The sequence below is a fragment of the Leptonotus elevatus genome, chromosome 9 (assembly GCF_054856555.1).
Source record: "Leptonotus elevatus isolate MCC_2025b chromosome 9, RoL_Lele_1.0, whole genome shotgun sequence".
Classification (NCBI taxonomy): Eukaryota; Metazoa; Chordata; class Actinopteri; order Syngnathiformes; family Syngnathidae; genus Leptonotus; species Leptonotus elevatus.
In genome coordinates, this window is record NC_141247.1 from 15,113,528 (window position 1) to 15,134,805 (window position 21,278).

Genomic DNA, 21,278 nt, shown 5'->3' on the forward strand with positions numbered 1-21,278 from the left:
ATTGAGAAAATAAACAGAAACATAGTTGATGTCAATTGACGTTATTGGCGGTATACAGTGGGAGTGTCCCTAACGTTAATTAAAAAAAGAAAAGTGTTAAAAACATTTTGACACAGTTAATTAATATTTTCTCTTTTAGTAAAACTAAATGTTGGCTCCAAATATTATTGACCACTAATAATCGGTAATGATATCGGCCCTGCAAAACGAAACAAAAAATCAGTCTATCGCTATACAAAACAGCTACAGACAAATATCGTATTTCCACGATTTTTGGATGACCTTGGCTCTATAGCCCACTGGACTAGATCCACCGCTGCACTGAATAGAAACAAAGCAAAAACAAACTGTAGAAGGCAGACCATTTTTCTAACAGTTTCTTGAGCATCATTAATGTTCATAAGTTGGACCTTGACACAGAGGACAAAGTGGACGAAACTGTTTTTGATTCTAAAATGAAATCTTAGTGTTTTGAAGAGAAATTGTGTTGTTTATTTTAGTGGTGTATTTTTTTGGAACCCTCCTTTCCCACTCTGCCCACTTTCAACCTTTTCTTCTTTGTTTTGTTTTTAACTAGCCATTTTTAATACAATATATATATATATAATTTTTTACTCAAACTGTTATGCATAAATGATGCAAGTTAGTGTAAAAAATATTTTTATGTGAGCGCAATGCTGATGATCTAATCCGCACATCAAAAGCAAAATGAATCCAATCAGACCTACTTTCATTCCTCTGCAGGGAGAATAAAAAAAAAGTGACTTTGTATAACTCATAAACACTTTAAATAAGTGTGAAATTGACTCAATTGTAGTGAAAACATTTTGTTCTTATGTCAAGGTGTTTTCTGCAGCTGAGGTCGCAATCACGCCACCTTGTATGTGTTTTTTTTATATTTTTTATGTGATGCTTTGACACAATAACAGCATGTGGAGAAACACCTTTCCCAACATAAGTGCCATCCCCGCAGGGATGACAGGGGGATACATCCTCCACTGTGCACAAAGTACAAATTTTGCTGATGCCAGAGAAAAGTTAGTTGACTTCCTTGGCATAGTACCTACGGAATGTTACCTCTGTGATCCCACTCGTTCCTGCTCTTTCCTCTCATCACTCAGAAGTCAAAATGAATTCAGCTGACAAAGTTCTGGCTTCGTGCCACAGTGTCAGCATCTCCTGATCTTCCACAATCGCCTCCAACTCACTTGTTCACGTGACATGGATGGACCTTGTCCTTTTTTCCTCCTGCCCTTCTTTGAGCCACTTAGTTGGATTTGTGTTTTCGCACTAATTGAAAAGTGTTTTGGGGGACTTGCTAACAAAGTGCCGTGGTCATCTACAGCAATAGTGCACATGTGTATGCACTCATGGTGGACGATGGGGCGCTCTAAAGTAGGGTTGTAGTCTTTGCACTTAGGGACCGATTATTGGGCATTTTGAGAATATCGGTACGGGCCTTTTCTAGAAATCAGATGGCCAAAAAAAGGTCAATTTAAAACCATTTTAATTTCAGAGATTTACATTTTTTGTTAATTTTATAAGAGATGCTGTTGACCTTGGGAACCTTCTGAACCTTTTGTTTTTGTTCGACATTAAAGCAAAGAAATGTTTAAGATTTCAGGTATTTTGGACACATATATTTACTGCATAGCGAGCTATGTTATTTGGTATTTACTTGTTTAAATTTCCATTTAGCTCCCTGAACATTTTGCTAGAAATGTATGAGGATGTATATGGTCTAATATTTAATAAAAATATTATTATTATTATTAAAAAAAAAAAAACCTTGATCAATAAGTCATTAAAACAAAGTAAGTCAAGATTGGAATTTCTATTTTAACCCCCCCTACTTTTTTTTTTTTTTTTACTGCAAAGAATAACTGCTCCAAATGTCAATTATCGGCATCAGTCTATATCTACTTCGCACATTTTTCAGGAATTATTTTCCAACTTGTTTAAGGTATTCAAAAACAAATCTCTGTATTCATTTTATAGAGTTACACAAAGCTGTTGAACAGTTCCCCAAAATTCCAACAAGATTGAAGCGGATTGTTTCGTAACCTATTATTTGAAGAAATGAGAAACGAAATAAAAATAAGACCTTTGCTGGGTCACCGCAACCTAATATTTAATATTGTTATACGATGTTGAATCCAACCGTGTTTGACCAATTATATTAGTCGACACAGTGGCGGCTGCTCTCGTGCAGTAGCTGCTACTAATCATTTCAGATGTAATAAAAACTAATTTGTTAGGATTAAATTTAGTGTGACATTTGCAAGTTTGTGGCTTTCATTCCTCCATACAGGCAGGCATCAGAACACACACACAATTTCAACTAAAAGGATATTCCAATGTATTTGTTTTCTTTTGTGTTTTCCTATATGTCGTCATACTGGTGTTTATTTCTTGTTAAAAGAATCAAGAAACAAACATGTCGCCAAAGAGGAAGTCTCAACACACAGAGGCAGACACAATGTTGGTGTCTGCCCGTGGCAAGCGTGCTGCTCTCTCTGTCTGGGTAGTTAGTGCTGAGATTGCCAATAAATAGTGGCCGGTGGCCTTCAGCATCTGCAGCGGGGAGAGATTTGTGTCCTCGTGCCTGATTGGCCCACGCCTGAGAATGCGGATAAACTATCTTGTTAATCAGGATACACTGTGGGGGACACATTGTATGCGTGTGTGTTTAAATCAGACAATGTTTTTTTTTTTTTTTTTTTTTTTTCATGGCAGAGGGTTTGAAATTGGTGGAACAAGACAAGTTATTAGAATTCTAAGCATTTGAACATGACCTCGTTTGAATTAAGGGAAAGCTAAGATCACCTATGAAGGATGAGAAATGACAACTCGGCCCATGAGACTGTCAGGGGGAGTCACCTCAAACATTGTCACGTTATTTTTACATCCGCTTAGATTTTCATTACAACACAACAGTCACGATTAAATTATGATTATTTTTTTAAGAAGTAATATTATGTTAACAGATGGCCATAAGTGCCATTCCTTATACTGACTGAAATATGGTAATTTATATAATTTAAGATTTTTTTTGTTTACACTTTAACCATGTTCCTGGGTTTTTACTCAATCCTGTTCCCGAGCACATTACCCCCATCTGAACATTTTTGAATATTATCCAGGTCACAGAAACTCATCCGAGTCTTGTTGCCTAAATTATTTGTTTATTTTTCTTTTCATTGTAGTGTGCTTGGTGTCAACATGCGATTAGCATAAATACCATGTGGTTATATCTCTTGTGTGTTTGCTAATTCTATGCTAAAAACTCTCTACTATTACTTTCAGACCTATTCCTCAAACAAAGACTTTCAGTACGATAAAACAGAGACTTCAAAGTTTAATGTGCATACTACAAGAATTAAAGATTTTTTTTTCTGATCTGAAAATCTGGTCATGTGTTATATGATTTTTTTTATTTTTTATAAAATTCAATTAGCTTGTTCTTTGTTAAGTCCTGTTCACACTGCACTTAGCTTTTCTGTGTTTACTGCAGCGCAGGACACGAACACGTCCATACATTTGGCACTGGTTGCTGAGCTACCGACATAAAGTAGCGACAACAGAAAGCTCTGGCTCTACAGCTATGCTATATTTGATTTTAAGCTAATGTTTCTGTTGTTTAAAAATGCTCAAATCATACCTGTCTACCACTTTCAACCAGGCTGGTATATTAAGTAGCTTAAAAAACGATTTTACTTCTAAGCAGTTTTTTGTGTTTTTTTTTGTGTGATGGAAAAGTCTGGTAGGCATCAAACCAGGTCTACATAATTATTAAAAGAAGGTTAACGTGGACACTCTTAGAAATCAACTTGTTCTCAATAAGAGCAATATTCAGAAGCGAGGTTAGAAACTTACGTTTTCTGGGAGAGTTGGTTTAGATGTGAGAAGCCTTTGCTCTATCTTGTCGCTTATTGTGCGAATCACACAGTGTGGCACCGCGGCGCTTTGTGCGGTTCACTTAATGAGGTCTTCTTAGTGGAAGTACAGCAGGATGTCGCATGAAATCCTCCCACTTCTTCCTTCTCTTCCTTCAGTACCATCACCTGTTCGTCCTGGAGGTAGCCTCGGGGCTGACAGGTGTGCGTCTGTGTGTGTTTGCGCAAAGGTATTCCTGAGTGACATTTGCGCGACTCTTGTGTAATGATTCCACATCCCTTCTTTTAATTTTGTTTTTTGTTTTTTTGCTTTATCCACATTCTACTTTTGACACTTTATTTTCTGTCCACAAAGTTGAAACTTTCCATTTGACATCTAAATTGTCTCCACTGCTGTTATATAACTTCCTCACACTCAAAACACAATACTTTTTTTTCTTGTTTATTTGCAAACATTGGTCACTTTCCGAACGCCGCCTCTGAATTGATTCATTAGTCGGCCCAAAAAGTATACGCGGGGGAATTCGGCTGACATATTGGTGTCAAGACAAAATGTCAAAATCTTGCTCTCTGTTTATCAACTTGCATCATTATGGTGGCTTGCAAGAAATGATCAGGTCTATGTGTATCTATTAGCAGGCTCATTTGCATCTGCACTGAAACCAACCATTTATCACGGGGACATGTTCCAGACCCCAAAATGCTTTAGACAGATTCAACGAAGCAAAACACACTTTTAAAATTTTTCACGAGTGCCTACATCCACTAATATCATTTTATGGCAGTCCTACTCAAATCATGGGATCATGCCAGTGGGGGATGCGTGTCATTCTATTTGACATACCAGAATCAAGTGTAATTGGACATCCACTCCAGTAGATGGCAGTGGTACTATCTATCTATCTATCTATCTATCTATCTATCTATCTATCTATCTATCTATCTATCTATCTATCTATCTATCTATCTATGTTTCTTTTTTGTTGTCTTTAATATCAATAAGAATACAGTGTAACAACTGCATACACAAATGATGCTATTAATAGTTGAGGCTGAGAGTTGGGGAGTGCGGGAAAAAAAAATTTTTTCTTTCTAGGGGGTCCATAACACAACATAATTGAGAAGCACTGCTTTTAAGGAAACAAACAGAAGACTCTCACTGACACAGTTCTCCAATAAGAGGCGGAGTGTGCATGCTTTCAGCTGTTTTACACTCATATTCAAAATTTACTGTAAAATAAAACTAATATAATTAAACATATTGTATAATTGTAAAATATAATATGTATGTTTATTTGAAACATCAAAATATCCAACCAAACCATATAATGATAGCTCTACAGTGCAATGCAAGAACCCATAGAAGGGTTAACGGGAATTAGTATAGAGGTTATGGTTATTATAAACCTACTTTAACATACACAGAGCAGCAACACATTTAAACAGAGTATACAACATTAGCCACAGACATCTATTCTCTCTGCTCTTATCTATTGTTCCCTTACCATTACTAGAGTTTAGTTGAGGCTCCTCTGAATTTTGATTTGCCGGTAGAGTACATACAGTAAATAAAAACAGATATAAAAAAAAAAAAAGAATCACTTCATATCTATCTATTAAGTGGGGTATGAAAAAGATGACGTTGATGACAGCAACTCACCACAGTGCATACGCATGACAAAAATCCGTAAAATAAATTTGGTCAATTTGCATTCGCAGTCCGACAGTGGAGGAGACCAGCCAAAGGGGTCGCAGTCAGTGAAAGGAAAGGTGATGAGCTGTACTTAAAGAATGAAATATTAATAGTAGAAGCCAATTAAAACCTTGGGGGTTGGCGTATCCTATACGTTCAAAGCAGACATTAAGCACAGCGCTAATAAGGTGATTTTCATCACCTGTAGTCAGGCGAACAGTCGCCACGGTGACAGCGACGACAAATGTGTGAGTGGTGGCTGTGGAGTGGGGAAAACAATTTATTTTCCTTCTCTATCATCTGCAGTATATTGGTCTCCAATTTATTAGCATTTTTACAAAAGCATTCATTTGAAAAAAAAAAACAACTCCTGTTTTTCTGACAATTTTTTGGGGGGAACTTTGTTTTTGGGGGTATTTTTTTTTTTTTGCTCTCTTTTTCTGAATATTTTTTCTGTTTTACTGAATATTTGTGTCTGTCCCAAAAATATTCAGAATTTTTCCCCCCAGAAAAATAGGAGGAAAAATTACTCATAAAAACTGGGTTGATAATCAGAAAAACAGGGGGGGATTATTTAAAAAAAACATACAAAAATTATTAAGTATTCAAAAAATATATATATTCATATATATTCATATTCGGATTATTATTATTATTATTATTATTTTTTTTTTTTTTTACCTCTGAACTCCAAGTGACTTGTTGCAGACTCACTAATAGCGGAAGCGGACACTTTCCCGCATACCGCCATATGCAATAAGATGGTCATGTTTACTTACTGGCTCTCAATAAAGGAATGAATGCGTATACTGTATTGTGGTTTGTTCTCTAATATCTGAGGGAAAACCCCTTTAAAAAAATATTCTGAAAAACAGGAAAAAAATATCCTTAAAAAGAGAGGAATTTTTTTTTGAACTGAAAAAATTTACTCAAAAAAACAAAGCTCCCCCCCAAAAATTGTCAGAAAAACTGGACTTTTTTTTTCCAAGTGAATGCAATACGCTTCCGTACATTTTACACCATTTCTTAAAAAAATAATAATGCAAGTAGAATTAAAATTACAATGTTAAAAGTTGAATGCTGTACAATAAAACTAAAACTGCTCACGTATTATTGTAATGACATGCTGCTTTAAAGGAAGTGGAAAGGGAGGCTTTCTGAAGCAGACCCTGGAATGCACTTAAAATTTGACAAAAATACTTATCCAAAATTTTGGCTGTGATGGCGTTTCACCTCTTAAATTGTGTACTTTTTAAACATTTTATTGTTTCAGTGGCCACTTTATGTAATATGGGAAAAATTGAGGCGAATCCATGTCTTCTGTCGCTGCAAAGAGGGATTGTAGCACGACTATAGAAGGCTTGACCAATTTGAATTAATTATTTATGACCAAAATGGAAAATGGACGAGGAGTTTGTTGCCTGAATACCTCCAAGAAGCCCTTGATCGAGACATCGAAACTCCCCCAACCGTTCAGGGTTTCTCCATAATTGAGATGACCCCCTCGCTCTCACGCTTTCTCCATGTCACTACATGCCTTTCAACGAGGCATGGTATCAGATTCTGATGGTCTGATAATTGAGTCTAAATATTACGGCATCACGGTACTGCAAATAATGCTCTAAAATGTCTTATTTTGAAACGGTTAGGTAAATAAAAACAACGATTATTTTTAAATGTAAAAAAAACTTCCAACTGGTAACCTTCGCCATACCTACTATTCTACCTGTTATAAAATGTACAGGTACGTTCCCATTCACTTGGGAACTTACAATACATTCACATTAGCATTTGGCAATTGTGTGTGCCTTTCCATGGTAGTGTCATTTGCGGACTCATCATTTGTAAAGGACACACAGAGCATCACTTCCCTTTCCGACTGCAACCTCCTGGTCTCTCCCTTTTCCTGGCTCGCTGTTCCTATTCTTAGCAGGCGATGACACGTTCTCCATTACAACCAAACAAACACTAATGTCTACTCGTATTTACTGCTTGGTTTATGATACGCGCGTGTTGCCCAGTACTAATCTCGTTTAAGACAGCTGCGACTCTTACACCTCATGCATGGCTTAAGTGAGCTGGCGCCCGACGGTGCTGCCGTTTCTACTCGCGAGACCATTTCCATCGTCTGCTCGTGTTATCCACACACCTACGATCCCGTCGCCGTTGCTCCCTCGTTCGTCAAAAGCGCCGGCAGTCAGGCACGCTGACAATTGCTTCATCATAATATAATAACCTTGAACATTCTCTCACTTCAACCCGATTGAATTTACCGCCGTAATGCTGTGTCAGTAATCCTCTCGGAGTGATTTCGCTGTGTAATGCGCCAATGACAGACTGAACAAATACTTGGCCCGCACATTATGAGCAAGCACTCTTTCATATGCGTGTAGACACGCACACACACATGCACACGGAGTGGTATTCGCAGTCATCAGTGCTACAGCTATTATTAATGAGAGGGAATCAAGTCATCAATATTTAAGTAGTGTCACTGAGTGCCACTGACGTACAGCGTGCGTGTGCTTGCACGTGTGTATGTGTGCCTACATGCCGAATAGGAACATCGGGACCGTAATGCAATTTCCTCAGACATTGTAGTGAGACCTTATCCGTTACAAATAGTCAGACAGAGATGGAGACCTATTACCTCCTCTCGTCCATTATCTATGTACCCTATAACTATATGAAACAGAACAAATGTGTGTGTAAAATGTTCATTCACACTCACATCATCATTGTTATTATTATTATTAATAGTACTAGTAGTATTACATAATTGCCCTCTCCCCTATTCTACACTGCTCTTCATCTACCAATGGTACTTAACACACATTTCAAGACGATGAGTGCTTTCACCGTTTATTTTCCCTGACCACTTACGGGTAATAATTGGTTACTGCATAATGCTGCACGTCTCTTCTTTAGTTGACAAAATGCTCTGGTTGTACAATGCATTGCAGTAATGCATGGCTGCCCCGTTACCTGGTACGAGGCCACATCCTTGTTGTCCACATCAGAAAAAGAGGAATTGCATTAAAGGCATTCAACTCAATTTGAGCATTTGTAAGCGATTTTAATGACCACTCCTTACTTGTAAAGCCTGTACTGGGGGAATTCCAACGCAGCAGACACGTTCAAAATTTAGCAGCAATAAATGTCATAATAATGCATATATTTGTGGAGACTGGGGTCAAGTTGTATTTCACAATTTTAAAAATGTGCAGGATTTCACAAGTTACTTCATGTTAAAGATTAGATAGCTCTTAATATGAAAAGAAAAATGCACTGAGCTGTCACCAATGTCTTGCAAACGCAATTATGCCATCTAGTGGCAGAAGAATGACCTCAACACAAATCAATATCACACTTTTATAGTACAGCACATCTTTTTTAATTGTAACTCAATTTTATGAATTATTATGAAATTACTGTATCAATGACTAAAACATTTAGCCATATTTCTATTAGGCTAACATTTTTTCGTATGTATGAAAATTTAGAAAAAAAAATTTTTGTATTTTTTATTGTACATTTCGAACAGATATAAAATTTGCGATTTTATATATACATACTCTATAACATATGCTGTGTATTTAACCAAACTTCTGATTAGTTGGAACAAATAAATATAAATATACAAATAATGATGCAATACAATTTGTTGTATGACGTTAAAAGTTCCACTCTTGAAACAAAATATCAATATTGGGAAATGAATCAGAAATCTGAACAAAGTAAACAAATTATTGTATTGTGTTTATAAATCTTCTTTGGTCACTCAATCCAGACCAGTAATAGTCAGTGCTGCATTCAGTAGCATGACGTCAACAACAGGCCGTGAATTTCTAAGCGCTACATGAGAGGCAGAAAAGTGCTAATCTTGTCAAAACACTATGATCGCAATGATTATAGAGGCACTCTCTCCATCACAGCTGTGATAATATGACACCCCTTTTATCCCTTCAAGGGGTCCCCACTTGTCGCCCACTCACTCATTGACAGACGCAAACCCACACAAAAACAATCCGTGTGTGTGTGTGTGTGTGGGGGGGGGGGGGGGGGGTCGCGCACGGGCGGTGGTCCGTTACTTCCGCCCTGTTATTATGCGCGCAACCAAGCTCGGTTTAAAGGTGGCAACAGCAGTAGGAGCACGCTGAGTTACGTTATGGGAGGCCTGCTGGGAGCCTCCAAGCAGGTGAGCAGCCGGGGAGGGGAAGAATACACACACGGGCAAATCTACACCGCTGGACGCTTGAGCGCCATCAGTCAGTTGTTAAACAAGCGAGAAACAAAAAAAAAGAAAAAAGTGTGCGTTCACACATACAAACAAGACACACACACGTATGCTGCGTGTGATAATAAGCCAGTCGTGCTCTCCGGGGATCACGCCAGCGGCCACAGAGAGGGAGGAGGGAAGAAGCAGCTGGCAGCAGAAAATACTTCCCCTCACCGCGCAGTAATTTCCTGCCGGAGGCGATTGTGCGCGTGGACAAGGAAAGGGTTTTAGCACACGTGCATGTAGGGCTGGGTGATTAATCAATTGAACTGATATATCGCCCCACCCCCAAATATATATATATATTTTTTTTTAATCACATTCTCACAACACAAATTAACTAACACCCATGGTACATGCAAGTGGTAGGAGTGCATTTTGGTATGTTCACCGACGTTTAAAAATAAATAAATAAATGTCTTCGCACCAATCCAATCGGCTTTGGGAACGGACTGCAAAATGCAAACACGGCGTCCTGTACAGGTCTGTAGTCACGCGGAGATAGTGGTAAGTGTTTACATGTTTAAAACTGTTGATAGCAATAGTGCTAGCATTAGCTAAAGTATTAAGCACGGCCACCAGAATGCAGAAGGCAGGGGAACCACATATGCAAATAAGTTTGAGCGTATTTAAATGCGGTCAAACATATTTGCAAATATATTTAAATGTATGGTTTGAGTGCATGCAAAAGATTTAATACCCCGTGGCTTTTATGGGGGGGGGGGGGGGGGGGGATGCCAAACTGAAGTCATTCACTGCAGACAAAATAATTAAGGGGTTCACCGAAATGAAAATTTTTGGGCGAAACCAAAAACCGAAAATGAGAAATGCTTGGCCGAAAACCGAAATGCAAAAAAAAAAAATATGCCATTTTATTATTATCATTGCATTCATTATAATTAATTAAAATTATAATATTATTATAAAATATTTAGGCCTATTTAGTAATAAACAATATAAATTGAAATGCATCCACATGTTGGCGAATGGTACATTAGACACCAAAGGCGGGGTGAGCAACTGAGCATTTTCTGGCGGTGCAATTGCACTTTATAGTCAATGTACAGTAGTTCGCACCGGCGGGCACAGATGTGTGCGGTGCGGTGCGGATAACGCATTCGTAGGCTATTTGGAGCGGGACACGGTGCGGCGTACTTAAAATCGGCACATTCACATATTCACCAACGTTTAAAAATAAATAAATACATTTCTTCGCACCAGCCAATCGGCTTTGGGAACGGACTGCAAAGCGCACACACGGCGTCCTGTACAGTATAGTGGTAAGTGTTTACGTGTTTGAAATTGTTAATAGCAATAGTGCTAACATTAGCTAAAGTATTGTAAGTGAAAAAGTGGAAGCGTTCAAGGGGCTCTCATCAAAGAAAAAAAAGGAAGGTGCTGCAGGAGAAAGAGTGGCTCACCTCTCGTCTAGCGCTCACTTTTTCGACCCGCTGAAATGCTGGACAATACTGTAGTTTACCAAGCGACGCCCCTCTCCTTCTCCGATGTGCACAATGAAGCTGCCGGTACTCACAAACGCCAGCGAGCAGCGAGGCGGACACTCACCCCGCGTTTGGTGTTTAATTTAAACAGACGCTTGCTTGCAGCGTTTTTTTGTTTTGTTTTTTGTTTTTTTTGCTTGCGTCACCACATCCTCTTTTGATCATATTCTTTCGTCTTGAATTTTATTTTGGCCAAAAATGCATATTTTTGCCATTTTCAGCCGAAAAATTTCGGTGGCCTATTATTCAGTACATCCCTAAAAATAATAAATCACAAAAAATTATGAATAAACAATGTCACTTAATTTCCGTACTAGTATAATGGAGACCACTAAGCATCGTTCAGTTTATGTTGATTATGGCGGCACCATGTGGACACAAGTGGTAATGTTATGCCTGAAGGAAGACCACATTTCCCATGAGGACAAGCGCATTGCATCTTTTTTGACCTCACGCCAGCGAGTGAAATGTTGATCCTTGGCTGTCCTTTTATCCGGGTAGCTTCCCTTTTCCTTTTTTCTTTTTCATCTCCTCAGGTTGATGAAAAAGGAAAGCAGTAATTGTGCGTCGACATTCAAATTGACTTCCATCTTTGTAACGAATGGGGGAAGAGGGAAGTCATGTATGCCATAAAGCAGTCAGCACATTTGTAGTTTTTTTTAATCTGGCAGTGTTTCTACCATCCTACCATGAAACTAGTTTTAAGTTGATGTTTCATCAGAAGAGTTATGAAAATATTTTATTGAGGTTGAAAAGTTCCTTAGTGAAACTTAAATATATATATATATATATATACATATATATATATATGTATAAAAAAATTATATATATATAATTATTATTATCATTATTATTTTACTTTTGCATGCGCAAGTCAGCAGCCCCGTGACATTATGGGTATACGTGCGTATACGTACGTATACGTTTTTAGTATTTAGCCTGAAAGTACTTTTGAATGTATTTGTAAATAAGTTTAAACATTTGCCATTCCGAAATGTTTACTCCACATTGGCAGTTCCATGCTTCCCTAAAAATAAATACATAAAGTGCAAAATGTTTATAATTATTACAAAACGTAATATCCAGATCTGCATGAAAATCCATGGTTTTTGTTGTGTAAATTGTTGTGTTATTTATTATGTTTTGCAGATAACAAACGTGCAAAACCATAACCTCCTTGAAATGATTTGCGCTTACCAGAGTCAATAAAGCTCTGAGTACTGCATTTTATGGTATTTGCATTTCTCACACAGTGGTCTGTGTCTGAATATTTGAAGTGATGAACATTATTTAAACCTCTTTTATTGAAAAGGCTAAATCCCACATTGAATCATGCTTGGTTAAGGCTATAAAGTTTATACTGTGGAAAAATGCTTTGGATCTTCACTGTTAAAAAAAAAAAAGGAAAAAGAAAAGAAAAGCTCAGGCTCACACATGCAAAAGGACACATAGTGATGGAATGTTCCTCTAAAACCTCTTATTTTAGAGCCCAAAACAGCAGCCTGACATGCACTGGACAGACGGCTCCTGATTTTAATCACGCAGACGGCCAACAAATGCACGTTTGGATGAGCTCCACGTGGAAGTACTTTAGAGCCTTGACCTCAACCCCATATAACATAATGGGGATAAGTTATTCATTTTTTTTACAATTTAAAACCGTCCCCAGGTGTCTTTTAACAACATGTACGAGGCACATCCAACTAGGCCAATGGCAGGCCTCGCTTACCTAAAATGACAACCATTCTTCCTGACGCATTCCCAGCTGTGATTTGACTGTGTCCTCTTCTGGCGGCCGGCTGTTTGCGTCTACTAGCAGAAGTAAAGCTCAGAATGTGGAAAACCAAGTGAGCACCCAAGACAAAGAAAGCATTTCAAAACAACTTGAGTGATCGTTTATCAAACGCTAATCTGTGAAGCGCAGAAAACGCAACACAGCTCAGTTTGGCCATTACCTTGTTGACAACTAAGATAGACATTATCATTAGGCGCTAATGTAAGTAACATGTTAGCTAATGCTAATCTGTCCCAACACTGCAGCTCTATTTCATTTTGGATTTGGCATGCTAATGCTTCAGATGGCGCATCAAAGTGGTTCTTTGGTTGCTTAATATCACACGTGATGGGTGAGCAGGCACTCCAGACACACAACTATTTGTAATTCAAACATTAACTCATTCACTGCCATTGACGACTATAGACGTCAAAAATTCATTTTAACAATTTGTTTTAGTTTAACATTTTTTTCCCCCATTTTTGATAACAAGAGAGTTTTTTTGTACATTTAGAACAGATATAAAATTTGTGATTAACCGTGAGTTAACTAGTAAAGTCATGCGATTAATTACGATGACAAATTTTAATCGCCCGATGCCCCTAATTTTTAATAATCTTTTCTTTAAGAAAATATAATATATATATTATTATTATTATTATTATTTTTTTAATAATCTTTATTTTTTATTTTTAGAAAAGATTATTAAAATGTACGGGTGTCAGGCGATTAAAATTTGTAATCGTAATTAATCGCGTGACTTGTTAACTCACGATTAATCACAAATGTTGTCTGTTTTAATACAACAACAAAACAATTCTAGGTTTTCATACTCTTGTTAACAAAAGTGGGGGAAAAAAATGTTAAACTAATAGAAATAGTTCAAATGACTTTTTGACGTCTATAGCCATAACCATATTGTGGCCACTTTAAAGTCTCTGTAAGATATTGTAGCACTCATCCATAAATAGAATAGTAGCATAGACTTATTTTAAAGCCCCATGGCTAGCTTTAGCGTAAGAACTTATTTAAAAGCCCTTTAGCTAGCCATAGTGTAAGAACCTCATGAAGAAACTGAGCATAGAAAATGATGCTAGTTTGACACATGAGGTAGAGCGCTATTAAGTAAAGAAGGTCAAAGGTTGGATTCCCGAAGCGACTGTGTCAAAATGACCTTGAGCAAGAAGCTATACTGCTAATTGCTCCTAATGAACTGGTTGGCTGTGTGAGGCAGCTTTCATCATCCGCCTCATGCGTATGTGTGTGTCTGCGTGCTATTTAAACACACTTCACTCCGTTGTAGTGCAAAGTGGATATGTTGCACAATGTCAACAAAAGAAAAGCATACACAAATATAGAATATATATAGCCCAAGTCTAAAAAAAAATTCACAGGAGATGTCAGCCAGCATTATCGCAAGTCATAATGGGTGAGTGTTTTTTCTTTTTCTTGGTGTTGTTGTGACACTCGTTTCAAAAGAAGATGAGGCCTCGCGAAGCGATATTAAGAGAAGAAGTCAAGTGAAGCGTCCTCAAGCGACTCGAGTGTCACCAAGATGTGTCGACACTTCATTTAAGTTAATGTAGTGTTTAATTGGTGTACTGTTAACTACAGTTATATTACCTTCTTGTGGCCGTTCATAATTCACAATTATTAAGTATATTGCACTGTATAGATGGTGGTAGGGCAAACTTGGAATACATTATTTCTATTTCCATGATTTCTATGGGAAAAATATTTCTTATGTACAGTAAAGGCTATGATCTGGGATTTTACCTTATCTTAAAATAAAAAAAAAAATAATCTCGGAATATAGTACTATATAGCAGTTTGCAATACATCTGATGAAATTGGAGATAAACCTATTTTCTGTCAATTAGTTGTACTTTTTGAAATAATAATTCTTTACTCATAAATGTGTGATCTAACAGGAACATCTTGAATATCTCGATATTAAGCTACATGGGTCATCATGTTGATGACCCAAGGCCAGACCCCCAGGACCCCGTGAGAAGCCCGTGGGCCTGTTCTAAATATAGCTCACCAATAATGTGACATTGAGATGCCCTTGTAAATATTTGCAGAGCGTTATAAAAAATTATGTGTTTTATATTGATATTATTCTGTTTCCTACAAATCCTTAAGTCATTATTGAAAACATTAGTGACTTTTTTCTTTTTTTTTTGCTGTGTGCCAAAGATATTTTAATGGTTTCTGGGTAATTTCAGGCTGAGCCAGAAAATGACATCCATTATTTTGAAGTGGATCAAATTTTTGAGATATTGATGTTTTGACAAATAATTGATTTGATGATGTAGGGTTAGCGCTTTGACGTCACCTGCTTTTTCTCTTCTTTCTTATTTCTTTCAGATTTTTTTTTGCATGATTTTCACATGAAACTTGATTCATGATGATTCATTTTGGGGATTTTTCTTTTAGGGGGTGGGGGAGGTTATGTGTGTGATTGTGAAAAAACATGGGGATTCAAGGCAAAGCACTGGATGACCCCAGCTGCAATCCTGCAATGGAATGCTTACAAATACACGTTGACACTTGGCTGCACTAGCAACAGATATGCACACACTTGAGTACAAGCAACAAACTAAGCAAAGCGTGATGAGTTTTGTCTGAGGCCAAAAGTGGGAAGTCAGGTTGAGCCCTGTGGACATAATGAGAGATCAAAACATAACTGCAAAGCAAAAGTAAAATTATAAGGAAAAAAATTGAACAATGGTTCGCCACCTGCCCGGCCCAAAATGGCAAACCTTCATTTTTTTATCAGTGCAGCAATTCATTGACAAATGCCATCTGAATGATAACTCCTCTTTCCTCCCAGGACATCGATTCACACCTCCTCAGTTCATGGTTCAAGGAACTGACCAATCCCGTTTCCCTCTTCATCTCGCCTTGCTAAATATAACCCCTCGTCCCTTTCATCTTTAGCCAGGAAATGAGTCTGGCATTCAATAACTGGCTGAGAATTACACAGACTTTAGTGAAGGAGATCTCCAGAAATGATTGATTGATTATCAATTAATTTGCTAATGCCCGTGATTGATCCATGGGGAGGGATGAAAGACAATACGGGGTAATAAGAGAGTAGAGGAATGTAAATAGCCTGATAATAATTTCTACATTGACATGGCAGTGAGCGGATGTAACGGATAAACTCGCACCCTAGAATAGTAGAGATATCCAAACGCCCGCTTGTCTGCAACATTTTAAGCCAGACAGCTGCAGAACCCTTGCCACACACACGCACGCGCACGCACATGCACAAGCGAGGGCCTGCTTTATCCCACGCTATCGATCCACACCCACTCTTCATTAGTAAGAAGGATGCAAAGGCAACAGGAACAGTGGGACGTTGTGTGCATGTGTGCGCACAAATTGTATGTGTGTGTGTGTGTGTGTGTGTGTACATGCATGATCAAAGAAGCCATGTGGTTACACCCTTCCCGTGTATGTGTGTGTGGGTGTGTTCAGGTGTCAGCAGCATCTGGGAGCAGATCAGTATTACTCCACTGCAGTGTGTCCTCGCTGGGTGTTCCTATGGAAACTCTCTCCTTCGTCTGTGTATTATTAGACATTGGAGTGTCATATGCTCCGAGTAGGAAGACACAGCCTTGGCGAAAATCCTCATTAGAAATCTCATCTCGATTCCAGCACACATTTTTGTTGTTTTTAATATTAGTTTGCAACGTTGTTTGGCGACAAGAGGTGTTTCTAATATTAGGAACTTCTCATGTAGCTGCGAGGCTTGAAATTAATTTATTGGAGGAGAAACGTCCCTTTTTTTTTTTTTTGCAGGTTAATCCCAGGTGCCTGAAGTATTAAACAATACAAATATGACAATATTTAATAAGTGAGAAATTGTTTTAAATGTTCACATAATCAACAGGTTTTTTTTCAAAATTGTTTATAGAAGCAAACTGTATTTTCTTGTCTAGAAGCAAAGCTAAATTGATTTTAAAAACAAAAAAACGACCTGAGATAAGAATTCAAAACTCAGGACCCTATTGTGAAAACAAACAAATCAATATTTATAAATAAATATTTATACCAATGGTAAGGTAAACTGACTAAAACACTTTTAACTCGGCCACTGATTTTTCCATTCAATTCACCGAGTAGAATTTCTCTTCACAGTCCAGATGTATTCATTTTCCTGCTATTTTATTGTGGAAAGTTGACGTTTGTTAAAAGTGTACTCAATCACCTAAACTCTTAATTCCGTTATCAATCTCAGGTTATTTTTTTAAATTAGCATGGCTTGTATTTTAGGTACAGAGGCGACGATTACTGTCAGGTTCGAGTACAGAAAACAAGAGTGACTCTTCTTTCTACTCTGACAGAAACAAAACAAAAAAGTTTGAACATCAGGTGACCGGTGGTTGTGTTGTTACTTTGGCTGCTAAATGCTATCTTGGTTGACAGTTCAACAGCTGTTGACAATAAACATACCAGATAAACCAACTTCTTCCCTCCCCATTTTCCACACCTGGACTTGATACAATGATATTGTCCAACATCATTTTTTAATTTCACCACGCTGTGTGTGACAAAGTAAGAAAAGCAATTTCACAACGTAGCCCCATGAGCAGCTAGCCGAACGTCTAGCTAGCTGTCGCTAGCAACCTCCGACTACCCGCAGCATGTGTCATGAGAGACACGCGTGCACCCAGCCAAGCAAAATGTTGTCGGACCATCTCCTCTTGATTCTCACTTTTGCTATTCAATGTGTTTTGATGAAGTGCTAGATGCTAATTTCTGATTTTTTTTTTGAAAACTGCCATGTGAAACTGCTTCGTTTGAGTCTTGATCTGACACAAAGTATGTAAAATATCAGCTACACCTTTTATATGCAGCATTTCACCCACAACAAGCTCAATAATTTGTTCATTATTCCCCCTAAAAAAAAAAAATTGCTGCCAGACAAATGTGGACCTAATCCCCCGTAAATGTGAAGTTGTTTTGACCAAACTGTCAAACATATGCAAAGAACAAAACAAAGAATCATAAGTACGCATCTTGTTTGCAGGAGTGAAGTATCAGTACATAAAAACATGTTCTACCTTCTCCTTTTTGAAGGATGTTATCACCTTTGAGTTTCTCTTTAAAGAGGCACCACATTAAAGTGCCTTACATTAGGTTCATTTAATGTCAATAAACCAACTTCTGCCATCATAAGGATAAAAGCTTCTTGTGAGCTGTTGCAGAAATTCGGCCTGCGACTGAAGGTGAAATCTAGTCAAATGTTATTCAGTGATTATTCGTATTCAAATGCAGCATAGCTTTGTTTATAGTTTTTTTTTCCAGTAATGTCGCATACCCTTGAAGCAAGATGAATTGCTTGAAGGCCAGGGTTATTTCACGATGTATTATGTGAGTTTATTTCAGGAAAAATACAATTTGAAGGAAATATTGTACTGTAAATGTGAATGATTTTTTTCCTACTGCAATTTGCTGGCTTTATGCACAATAATGGTTTGGTTATTTTATAAGGGCTAACATTTCTTATCTGTGCAATGTTTAGGATCTTACTCACACATAATAAAACACTAATACTGCATTTAGGATTTGTCAGCAAGGCTTAGAGTCAGGTTTGTTAAAAACAAACACATGGGAAAAGAGGAAAGGGTATAAAATAAGCTTTAATTTAAGATGTGAGTGCATCGAATCGAACTGAATCAAATCGTTCAAATCAAAATGAAGCTGACCAAATAATACATTGACACCAATGCAATACTATTGTCTTGGTGAGTTTTACTTTGAAATCTGCCTGCATGGTGGCGTGAACGCCAGCTTGACTACTTCCCTTTGATATTTTGGCTTACATTATCGACATTTTGATTGAAATCACATATTTTCTACCACCATTATCATAATGCCACTCCGAAAATATATTACATAGCGAATTTAGGACGCAAAGAAACAGCAAGTTAATTACGCCGTCATTGCACGATACGGTACAAGTCTCCGGCATTCGTAGCTAGTAGCTAACTGTTAGCGTTAGCATTGAGTGCCTGGCTAGCAACAGTAGTTTGACAGTTGTTGCCTGGCTTGCTTGCTTTTCTTATTGTGGACCTATGCTACTTTGTAATCCACGCTCCCTGTTTAAACAACGGGAATGTGCCTTAAATTGCACTTAGATGTATTTTTCATTATTAAAAATAAATAAATATGACTTTGCCTTCATTTATAGTATATAAAAATAAAAAAAAGACACAAAAAAAACATTCAAAATGTCCAATATGGCCATTTTGATTTCAGTGCATTACAAGTGCAATATAACATAAAGCAGGATACCTTCACCTTGTTATTTTATACATGGACCATGTATAAAATAATTATGTATCTTGCCTTATATTGCACTTAAAGTTGTGGCCATATTAGACATTTTGAGTTTATATATATATTTTTTTAATTTAATGGTCAAAAGCATTTTATAAAATAAATTAAGACAAAGTTCTATTTATCTGATTTCATTTTTTTTGTGTGTGTGTGTGTGTGTGTTTATTTTTTATATCCGATCCAGGACTCTTGTGATCAGTTGCACCACTAGTTGTTTGGGTACAAAAACTATGAGGTTCAACAAAAACTGAATTGCAGTATGTCCAGGTTTACATCACTGACGCAGAGGCAACAACTTCAAACTTCGTTCAACATCTGAAGTTGCACAAAGAACGGTAAGTAAGCTCATGTTAGTTGTTTATCGGCTAAATATTGTTGCTAACTGCGTAGTTAATGAGACTGTCAACTCACTGGTGAACACATTGCAAACACAGAAATCTGTTGCACCATTCTGGGCTCACTCCCCGAGTCCTACTTTGATGCTCACTCCAAATAATATCATCTACGATGTTGTTAAAATGACTCGAAAGGACTTGAAACTCAAAGTGTACGACTTGTGAATTGCTTGTCAATCTTGACTCGGGTTTTGAAGGCAAAGACTTGAGACTTACTTGCGACTTGCAAAGCAATGACTTACTCCCACCTCTAGTACACAGTATGCACACACAGTGTGAGCGACTGACCTCTGGAGTGGGAGTCTCCCGCTGTGCTGTCAATGGGCGCCTTCTTTACGGCTGAAGAGCGATAAACGATGTGCGTTCTTCCTCCTCCTCCCTCCTCCCTCTCAATCACTCCCTCGCCTCTTTCCGCTGGCTCGATGAAGTACTCGTCTTGCTCCGTCCTGATCATACCAGCCTAAAAAAAAAAAACACATGAAGAGATACATTTCAGTATACAGAGCCTATTTTTAAACATATGTATAAATAAAAATGTTTAATTTGTATCCCTTGGTGCAGTGGTACCATTATTACCGGCAATGCAAAAAACAAAGATATTTTGAAAGGTGAAGCCTTAAAAAATAATAATGTGCTTCACAATAATATGTTCTATGTAGCCTCACTAGTCTAAACATAATTTTCTGATTAATATTGCATTTGTGGACTATGAATAAAGCAGCAGAGTCCAGTTTATTCATCTTAGGGGCGGCCATTTTGCCACTTGTCGAGTGAAAATGACATCACAGGTGCTTAGGGCTCAAGTAACAAAGTCACATGACCAAACTCAGAAAACAGCCGATTGGTCGTTACCGGTGCCCTAAGCAACTACGATGTCATTTTCTGTCGGCAGCAGGTGACAAAATGGCTGCCACCTGAGATGGATAAAAAGGAGTGAATTTTGCTGCTTAATTCATATTCTGCAAACATAATATTTATCATAATACAAACGAATGGGGTTGCCTCAAACATATTATTAAGAACATTTGAATGTTGACTTCCTTTTAATAAAGACAAATAGCAAATGCTAAATATAAAACACAATTAAACACAATGTAAAAAAATTAACAGTTTTTTAAAAACTATTATTAAGCCACAATTCTCTCACACACATAATGTAGTAATTGTGTGTTGGTGTGTGCCTTTAAGGGGTGTGGCTTAATGAGTGAATCTGGAGTCAATTGCTTTAGGGTTAGGCTAAGCAGTTTACCATATGGTTAGCTCAGTGTTAGCATCTCCTCCATGCTGTTTGTGTGTGTTTTAATTTGTGTGCGCATCACATCGGCGACTTTCAAATGGTGGCATATCTGAAGCTTAACCAATCAAAATCCGAAATTAAGTGCCAC

General features: G+C 37.6%; 1 protein-coding gene across 2 annotated transcripts in view; it reads right to left on the reverse strand.

Moving 5' to 3' along the window:
- Positions 1–21,278, reverse strand: part of LOC147168517 (A disintegrin and metalloproteinase with thrombospondin motifs 2-like) — a 120,307-nt gene that overhangs the window by 47,617 nt on the left and 51,412 nt on the right. For both annotated transcript variants that reach the window (XM_086084753.1, XM_086084754.1), the window contains exon 3: positions 20,182–20,353. In XM_086084753.1, the coding sequence (XP_085940879.1) occupies positions 20,182–20,353 (172 nt within the window). The remainder of the gene's footprint in view (positions 1–20,181; positions 20,354–21,278) is intronic.